At 33.6% G+C, this 10,657-nt stretch overlaps 1 protein-coding gene across 1 annotated transcript in view; it reads right to left on the minus strand.

Annotated features, from left to right (window-relative positions):
* The window catches only part of LOC106456929 (cAMP and cAMP-inhibited cGMP 3',5'-cyclic phosphodiesterase 10A-like), a 95,018-nt gene that overhangs the window by 28,134 nt on the left and 56,227 nt on the right, over nt 1–10,657 (minus strand). The window contains exons 16-19 of the mRNA XM_022382738.1: nt 9,070–9,156; nt 6,919–7,069; nt 6,087–6,242; nt 843–893 (exon numbers count right to left, since the gene is read on the minus strand). Coding sequence (XP_022238446.1) covers nt 843–893; nt 6,087–6,242; nt 6,919–7,069; nt 9,070–9,156 — 445 coding nt within the window. The remainder of the gene's footprint in view (nt 1–842; nt 894–6,086; nt 6,243–6,918; nt 7,070–9,069; nt 9,157–10,657) is intronic.

The raw sequence follows: 10,657 nt of genomic DNA on the forward strand, positions 1-10,657 counted from the left end.
GGACTTGTGTCGCTAAAGTTTCGTAGGAACGAATTTACGGGAAATCAATCAACAAACGGAGACGTAACAATATAAACTACACACTGGTATAGCTACTGTAAAAAAAAACAACACAAAACACATTATAGATCCAGCAATTTGCAAATATAGTTATTATAAAACTGTGTAACTTATTAAAGAAATTAATAATATTTTTTTCTTTTAAAAAATAACTAATCTTACAAACTAGGTCAGACATAAATATTTTTACTCAATAAATAAAATAAGTGTTGCAATTCTGAACTAATATTTGGTAGTAGTGTTTTCTATTGAAAGAATATAAACATAATTTAAACTATACATCAGATAGTAATTGTAAAAATAAAGTAACATAAAACACATTATAGATTCATCAATTTTTGAATATAGTTATCATAAACCTGTGTAACATATTAAAGGAATTAGTAGCATTTTCTATTATGAAAAAATTAAACATCTTTCAAACTATCTCCCATTTGCATATCTTCAAATAAATTCTAACAAATCAATTTTGTTCTACCTCTATGTAAAAAAAAAACTTCAATTTTTTATGAATTTTATGAGTAATGAAAAAAATTCCTTTTGGGATTTTTTAAGTTACTTGAAGTAAATACCTTCAAACTATCACATTTTTGTTTCAAGAACTAACAGATTATGATAGAAAGTATAAGTACATTTTAGATTTAATTGGGTTTTATATGAACTACCCAATAAAATTTCTCCCATAATTTATGAAGTGTTACACTGGACTTCTGAGCTATCTGATTTATTTGACTGTTTCTTAGGGGTGAAGTAATACTAACTACAGCATTTTATATATTTACCTTTGTGTATTCTTCATTGGAATGATTACTAAAAATGTCATGGCCATTTTGCTATATAGAAGAAAATAATGCTAAGATTAATTATCAGTATTTTTTTTATTAATCGATACATAATATTTATATATATTCTTTGCTGGATCATTAATATTAATTTCAAGAACATTTTTGCAGGTTTCATCTCATTTTTTATCCAGATATATTAAAGAAAATTACAAAGACAACCTTCTGCATCAAATCAAACAGATAACTGAAAATGTGACTTAATATTTTTTTCAACTTTAATTTCTTTATTGTGTATTGCATTTGAGTTTTAAATACTAAGTGAGAATTTGTAAACATTAATTTAAGGTACTTCAAAAAACAATAAGAATTTAAAACAATCTAGATTTTTCAAAATGCTGAATATAATATAATAAAATAATTCAACTTCTCCTCAAGCTAATTAAATTAAAAATAACAGCTAAAAATTATTATTTAAATGTAATAAGATTTTGAGCAATGGTATAGGAAATTCAACAATTTATTTCTGTTCTCTTGTTTTTCATTTCTATTCTCCATTTATTATTATTATAAATGTAATAGTATAAGAAACTGAACACGTATTCATTGTTATAAAAATATAGTATAGAAAATTGAACATTATATTTCTATGCTCCAACTCTTGTGTGTTATGTTAAAAAGGCTTCTTTTTAAGGAGAATAGCATTCTTCATGAGAAGGACCTGCAGCACCTTTAGTCTTTCTTGAGTGCCTTTGACCAGACCTAGGGCAGAGTTACTCTGGTTGGTAAAGGCTTGGGAGTTATATTCAGGTTACCTTATCCAGTCTTAGACTCATCAGCACCACAGCACTATTACAACTTTCAGTCATTCCTGCTTCTCTTGCATTGAGCTCAATTTTTAGGGGAGAACTCGATCAACTGTTCTGGATGTATAAGATGTTGGTAGCTCCTCTTTCTGAGCTATCAGTTGGAACAAGAAAGAAGTCATAGATCAGACCAACAAAAGTCCTACATTCAGGAGAAGATATCTACTAGGCTTAACAGCTCTTTGTAAAAGAAAATTTTTTTTTCAGTGACTTACTCTTCCTTTTTGGCCACCTGGATGACGTCCATCAACAGAACCTGTTAAATGGTGAACTATGAGGAAGTCATGAGCATCTTCTGAGAGGTATCGTTCCAGGGCAACCATGTATCAAGTGAGAAGACGTGGGTTAGGCAAAGCCAATGGACGACATCCTCAGCATGCCTTTCATTCTGCTGTCATGGACCAGAGACCAACAAGTTGTCCATAGGAGGAGGGTCCCTCAGTATGCCTACCTCTTTACATCTGTTATGTTGATGACATCTCAAGAAAGTACTGGCTGAGAGTTCATAGAGAACCTTTGGCCACAATCATGGAACTCAGTGAGTGGTGCAAAGCAGTTTATGCTGCCTGGAATGGCTGATCCACATAACAAGTTACCCAATGCCAGATTTTGAGTCTGAACAGCCAAGCCCTAGACTCCATCAAGCACTTACTGAAACATTCATTGCTGAGTTATGCCAACAGTTTGATCTGGTGGAAAATCAGGCTGCATTCAAGGTGCAGAGAAGGGTGTTCCAACAAAAACTGCAATGGTAGTTTCTCTTCTGACAAGGTACAAAGTGGTAACTTTGAACCATTTTACATAAAGGAGGAAGTCAGCAGCAGCTACTATGTCAGAAATATTCAACCCAGATACTTCCAAGCTCAAGCTACAGCAAGGGTTAACCAACCACCCAGACACCCAGGTGCTGCAGTCTAAGGTTTTTATGCTGCAACCAGTGCTGATTATCCCTCCATCCAGTTGTTTTTCTGGGGAAAGGAGCAAAGCATGTACTTTGCCTGTGGAATGTTGAGTCACAATAACTAAACTTCTTATATTTAGTGCTTGAAGTGGGGGAAAAGAGGAAGTGGGATAGTTTATGAAATTTTCTGAAGCTGAATACTATATTTCTTGCTTTTCATGTGTATTCATTATTTATTATCATAGAAGTAGCTAAAATGTAAAATCTAGAAACTTATTAGGTTATACTAGGTAAAATAATGAAAAAAAATACTTCCTGAGGTATACTCACGAGCAGCTCATGCATTACATAATTTGATACAGTAACATGAGTTGCACATTTGCAGATTAGTTGTGAGATATTGTTCAAAGGGCAGTAAAACAATAAAATTAAGTATAAACAGATGTATACTGTTACAAGTTATAGTGTGGAAACTACAATAGTTAATTTGTGGTTACAAACTCAGTCACACTGACCAAATTCTTAAGAAAATGGTTCATTTGCTCCATCTCTGTCCTACATTGTCTTATTTCTACCTTGCTTTTACACAGTATTTTAAGAAAAATCAGTTTCTCTCCCCACTACCTTGCTGCTGTAAACATTTATTGAACCTTTCCCTTCTGAGAAGCTTACAGTCTAATAAAAGATAGTAGACTGGTTTCAGGTCCTCCTAAAAAGAATTAGGATTGCATCCTGCTTCATTCCCCTCCCCACTTCAAGCCTATACCTTACTGTGAAGCAAGGTAAGAAAGGCTATCTGTTTCAACCAATGTTTCAGCAGGTACAGGAGAGCCAACTGCAAGCATTGAATGTGCCTGCTACAGCTGTGGAAACTAATGGAGTCTAAGTTGAATATGGTTACTGATTTGAGGGAGCATGACAGTCAGCTTGCATTGAAAGGTTAGTTGGTCAGCTTATCTCTCTTAGGGTGGAGCTTGGTATATATCTTTAAAAGTGCAGGGATACGAGATCAAGTTCTGGTTGATCTTACAGCATGTTAGGTCCTACAAGTAAAGTTACCACTCTGACCAGTGTATATCAACTTGGTTCTGCCAAATAGCACTAAACTACATGTGAATGGAAAGACAAGTTTCATTTTTTTTTTACAGGACAGCTTTCACAGAACAAAGGTTGTTTTCACTGACTTCAGTTCTGGTACTGACATCCTTTGGATAGATGTACTATAAGTGAAGTTGGCGAACTGATGTTATGGGGGGTTAACATGTGCCAGCCAGACCAGGCCTAGAAACAGTGAACTGCATGAGTGTATTTTGTGAGGAAGTCAAAGTAACTACATGTATACAAATGGTTTTCCATAATTTACTATGTTGATATGAAGACCATGCAAGAAATGAGTTGTTTCCTGTTAAAAAAACAAAGAATGGTTGGGAAGTTATACAGGTTGGCCCAAAAGTAAGTATACAGGTGATAATTGATAATGTATTTAAAGGCACTTACATGGAATTATGGGAAAGATAATCCTGCAGGTGTTCAAATTGAAACCTGTCACTGTTCACACAATCCTGCCTGTAAACTTTCTGATTCAAGTATGTCTGTCCATTAAGTTCTGTATATGCGTATGTGATATACCCTTTCCTTTTGTCAACATTCCGCAATTTCATACTGTACACTTTGTCCTTGAGTATTCCCCAGAAGGAAAAGTCCATAGGGGTACAGTCCAGTGACCATGGAAGCATCTTCTGGGACCTATACATCTCTGTGGGCAATTTTCATCAAGACAATTACAGACCATATGAGCAAAATGGGGTGGTGCCAAACCTTGTTGAAAGTAGAGTTGAGGGAAACCCAGCCACCACATAACTCCTGAGTTATGTGTTTCACCAGGACCCACAGGTATGCATCTCCTGTGACAGTTCCATCAAAACAAACTGGGTCAAGGACACCAAAACTTGCAATGGCACCCCAAATGGTGACACCCAGCTGGTTGAGTTGCTGCTCAAGTGTCACATGTGTGTTCTCAGCACTGCAGTACACACAATTATGCCTGTTGTGGCCTCATCAGACCACACAATTTGATCTAAGATTTTTCTCTACTTTTATTACAATAGTATCAGCGAATAATTCACTTATGCTACCCCATGAGTTACCACAGTTGTATCCTGAACTTCAAATAATTGTCTCCTTTTCGTCAAAGTCCACACAGACGGGTTCAATTGCTTTAGAGCACCCTTTGACAAGACAAATTATTCTCTTTATCTCTATTCAACTGTGAAACTCACTTTAAAATATCGCCCATTATGGCTAATCACTCACATGCCGGCTAACTTCACATTTTCTTTCGCTAAATAATTTTCTGATTGAACTGCACTTGACTTTTTTTTCGACTTCACTTGCACTTGCTTGGTCACCTATATTTATACATTGTTCACTGAGGCCTTGAACTTTCTCTAAACTATGCGAGCAGCTATAAGGTAACAATACTCACTTTAGGTAACGAGAAAAATACCTAAGATTCGGGTAATGTGACATCAACAATATTAGTAAAGCCTAGACAACAATGTAATTGCAAACACAACGTATGACTCATACAGTTATGTAACAAAATTTGTCACAACTAACACTTTTAAAACAATCCATCTTCAACACTTCAGTCTTAAAAACTAAACAATCATTAAATATTAAGTCACAAAACTAAATAATACCACTTACACTAAACAGTCTTGTATATCCAAAACATATACACCAGAGACAGAGAAACTATGCCACATAGCTCTTCATATTTAGCTTCTGATAACCTAGAGAAGAAAATCTAGATAACTTTTGTATTGCTTCAATACAGGTGTCCATGCCATCCCTACATAGAAAGTGCTAGTGCACTCTCCAATAGATATGCAGTATTTCTGTAGTGTTTGAAAAAAGATGTTAATTTGTACAACTGTGTCTAGTTTCTTTATTCCTTTCTCAAGAACTCAGTTACTAAAAAAATTCAGAATTACTTCACAATAAATATCTTGTTGAATCTCCCATTACCTTATCATAGTAAAGTGACAAGTTAGTTACAGCATTAGACTGACTATAATAATTATTTAAAATTATACAATATTAAACTAATTATAGCACAAGGGCCAATACTGTTATAAAATTTATTGTTCAAATGTATGGTAGTAATCTGTTAGAGGGATATCTGGAAATGGATTGAAAATAATTTTAAATAAAGTTTATTAAAAGCAAAAGTTTTTGTGTCTGTGTGTGTATTTTGCTATTTTGGGTCCATGTCCATAAAATCAACCAATATTCAGTGTTCCAAAAGCAAAAGTTTTTGTGTCTGTGTGTGTATTTTGCTATTTTGGGTCATGTCCATAAAATCAACCAATACTCAGTGTTCCACATTTCAGTGTCTTTCATTGTCCATTTCCACATTTATGTTCACATTTCAACATAACCTAAAGAGTACTAACAAAAACCATCTATATTAACCTGGAGAATAGAAACAGTCACTTGGTAGTGATGTTGTTCCATTACTGACACATTGTACAGTGCAGCCAGTGGAGACTGTGTAAATTCCATAAACCTGTTGTTTAGTCCTCTATGATCAATATCATGACATACAGCTGCAACTAACAGTGCTTCACACTAGAAGAATTAATTGGTTTATAATCTCTAGATTACACGGCAGTATCATTTAAAACAATGAACTTATATTTTCCAAAATATCATTTCAACATAATTTGTAATCACAGATGTATCTTATAAAGTACTGAATTCACCAATGAATATGTAACATTTCCCAATAGAAAAAAACCTAAATAAAGAACAGATCCATATTTTTGGCACTTGACTTTGAGACAAAGATTCTTCACTAAACTTTTTTTAAAAAACTATTAAACTAATTTTAAAAAAAGCCTAAGAGTCCTTGAGCCACTTAATTCAGTTTGGGTGAGAGTAAGTCAAAGCTTCAGATTGCTAAAAAAGTTTTATATATCTAATGCTAGAAGTCCAAATAAGTCATATCTATGAAACTTTTTCAGAAACTAATGCATGCATTTTACTTTCTTGGCATTTAATTTTACATTTTAAGGAAACAATTTAAGTATAAAACTTTTCATGCTACTTTATGTAAATAATTTAGAAGTTGACTGCCTTTTAAAATATTATTATATATATGAGCATGCTTTTCAACATAGAGTTTTGATCAAACATTTTAAGTTTCATTAAAAATACCTAAAATTGTATCACTGAAACACCAAATGCTAGAAATATCTTAAACTACCAATTTATCAAATTTACAATTCATAAAGGTGTAACTTACCTCGAGTTGTGTGAATTGCTTGTGATAGCATGACAGTATACAATACATACAATGAGTCACACTGACAGCATGCCAAAAGTTGTGGTATGGTACAGGACGATAATTTTTCTTAACAGCCAGAATAAATCTGCACAATTTTTCTGTTGAGAAGCTACAGGGAATAATGTTTTATCTTTTATTTGTTCAACAAGTATTCTTTAAATAGAGCTGAAAAGTCTTTAAAAGTTTTATTTTGGATATTTTTAGTTTTAGCAGATGAGAAATGTTGGTTACTTATCTTTGTGAGTTATATAATATTTAATGTATTTTGAAGAGTAAAGAACTATTAGTTCATTAAATATATCATATTAATATGATTATGCTTTTTTCCTATCTAACTTTATTGCAAACCCTTAAATTGATTTATTCCTTGTCTATCAAAGCTCATCTTCATATCATTTATTTATCATAAAATTCATACCAGCGTTATGTAACACAGCATATAGTATTATCAACCTTAGTTAGTTATAGAATAATATTTTATCTTTGAAAGTATTAATTCATTGTAACATGAATGACATTTAAGGTTAAATTATTCATATTAGTGACCCTTGAGTTTCGATAAATAAATAAATATAAAAATTGAGAACTTCTAATGTTGTTTTTAAGTTAATTTTTGTTTGTAAGGCTATGGCTGTAAAAACAAGTAAGTCTCTACCTTCAACTTTGGTATCAAATGTAAAAAGATAAATGAGAGAATTTGGAACTGTGAAGACATTTTCTTGTGAAATTGAATTTTTGATGTGCTGCTTTTGAGTATCCAGTTTCAAAGTACCACAATATAATTTAGTTGTGATTCTGATAAGAAAAAGTTATCTAGTACATAACCTCTACAGTATGAATACAGTTGTTGCTGAATGAGGAATATAATTAAAGTATAATGATAAACTCACACAAGTTCCATTTGGAGTAAAGTCATGACCACAAATTTGTCAAAAAAGTGATTGAAAAATCTATTTAAAGGAATGGTTCTCAAACTTTTAAGCCTGGTGGGTCATTAGAATTTCTAGACTGGAGCTAGAGGGACAAAAAACGACAATGAAAGTTTGGTTTCGCAATGCTGACTCACACTGTACTCCTTCATTATAGCAGTGATTTTCTGGCATATTAGACAGACAGCCCTTACTTTAACATCTGTAAAAAAATAATATTCATTCCATTTATCTTGAAATTTCCTCTTCTCTGTACTCCAATTTCTTTCTCAAACACATTTCATTTTTACTATACTACCACTACAATACAACCATTTAAACCACCAATACATCCTCCTACACAAAGTATAGATGATCTATACTTCAAGGGTAAGTCTATTTGCATTGGAAACCAGGGAAATATATGTATGAATTTCTATGATACCTTTTGATTAGCCAAACCAAGTATCACTGCAGTGGTTATATAAAAAAAAAAAAAAGAGATCAAACAATGTTTTTAGCACAATACCATAAACAACACAGGTAAGACTTCTTGCAAGTTAAGTGTGAATACAAACAAATACTTTATTAATGCTTTAATGATGACCTGATACAATGAATTGAAACATTGTAATCATTAAAATCAGAACTTGCCCACTGCAAAAGGTGCTGCTATTGTATTTTTAAATTGATTACCAATTCAGTAGGTTCCTCACTAAACATTAAAATGCAGTTGTTACTCTTAATTCAACAATTTCCTCTTTAGATTTTCTAAATGGTGACTCCTACCCCTATAAGTAGGTCTCTCCAATATTTGTAGGGTAAGGTGACTCCTAGGTCACTACAGTTATTATACATGTATAAGGACACTTACATAATCTTTCTTATTACCTTTTTAATAATCAGTACAGATTACAGAGATTAATTTCTTTTCAGACTGATCAAACATATACTCATGTTTACTTTAACAGTGTTTAATATTTGTTACTAATAAGTTAACATTCTTTCATAACAAAAAGTACATGTCTCTTCTAGTACAAATAAATAATACAAATGCCAATTTTAATACTATAAATGGTTAAAAACAGATTCATATAGTGGTTCCTAATAAGTTGTCAACTAGTTGTAATGCCAAATGAAGTAACTATAGATTAAGTAATAGGTATAAAAAATACTTTTATTCTAAATGTTTAAAACTTACGTGTTCTTTCCTAACAAGGTTTCCACCATCTGTACAAGAATTAAAGGCAGGTCTTCCTCTGTCAGATCAAGTAACGAATTCATAAACCTAGAACAGATCGGATACACTGAAATTATGTGCAATTTAGAAAGTGATCATTACTACAAAGGTGTTCACACACAACAAGTCCCTCAGTTTATTGAGTGATATTTATCATTATACTTGATTCCATAACATAATTGATTCAAGAACAATGAACACATTCACTGTCAATACACAGCCGATAATTTCATTCATGAAAATCAGTTATGAACTATAAATCAAAATGAAAAACATTCTTTTATCAATAGTCAACTTATATTGAAAGTTCACTTCAGAAGAATATTATTCTGATGTAAAACTATGTAGCTTTTTTATATGTATAATAAAAATGTACGATTATTTTTGACATCTTAAGAAATGTTCCATAAATTTTGTCGAGCATTTTATCAAAAGCAATATTTGAAAAAATAGATAAAAATTACTGAATAAGTGTTGTTAACATAAAAAATACAAAAATACTACTTACAAATTTTCCAAAAAATAGCTCACAGCTTCACAAGAATACAAAAAAATGATGAATTGGAGTTCTTTTTAGCAATAAATATATTCAGTATATGAAGGAGACTGTGCAGTTCAAAGGTAGTCTCTCTGAGCCCTTTGAAATACGCAGTGGCGTCAAACAAAGCTGTGTGCTCGCCCCCACTCTTTTTGGGATCTTCTTCGCCTTCCTCCTGAGATATGCATTCGGTTCAGCACAAGAAGGGATATATCTTCAGACTAGATCAGATGGTAGACTCTTCAATCTTGCCTGCCTGAATGCGAGGACAAAGGTTCGTGAAGTACTCGTTAAGGACATGCTGTTTGCTGACGACGCTGCTGTTGCGACTCACACGGAAGGGGAATTGCAACTGCTGATGGACCGCTTCTCGCAGGCCTGCCAAGAATTCGGACTAACCATCAGCTTGAAGAAGACAAATGTCCTGAGCCAGAACACACCAGCACCACCAGTCATCAATATCGATGACTATGAGCTCGATGTCGTTCACCAGTTTATCTACCTTGGCTCTACCATTACTGACAGCCTCTTGCTTGATGCTGAGATCGATAGGAGGATTGGAAAGGCAACCACGATGGTTGCTCGACTTACGGCAAGAGTGTGGACAAACTCTAAGCTGACCGTGAAGACAAAGATGTCTGTGTACAGTGCCTGTGTCCTCAGCACCCTTCTAAATGGCAGAGAGACGTGGACTACTTATGCCAGCCAAGAGAAAAGACTGAATACCTTCCACCTCAGAAGCCTGCGATGCATACTTGGTATCTCCTAGCAAGACAAGGTAACTAACACTGATGTCTTGTCTCATACGAACCAATCTACCATGTACACTCTGTTACGACAATGCCAGTTGCGCTGGATAGGCCACGTGCGCTGTATGAAGGATGGCTGAATCCCAAAAGACATCCTCTACGGATGCATACTTGGTATCTCCTGGCAAGACAAGGTAACTAACACTGATGTCTTGTCTACGATACGTAACCAATCTACCATGTACACTCTGTTACGACAGTG

Source organism: Limulus polyphemus, unplaced genomic scaffold (genome assembly GCF_000517525.1).
Source record: "Limulus polyphemus unplaced genomic scaffold, Limulus_polyphemus-2.1.2 Scaffold273, whole genome shotgun sequence".
NCBI lineage: Eukaryota > Metazoa > Arthropoda > Merostomata > Xiphosura > Limulidae > Limulus > Limulus polyphemus.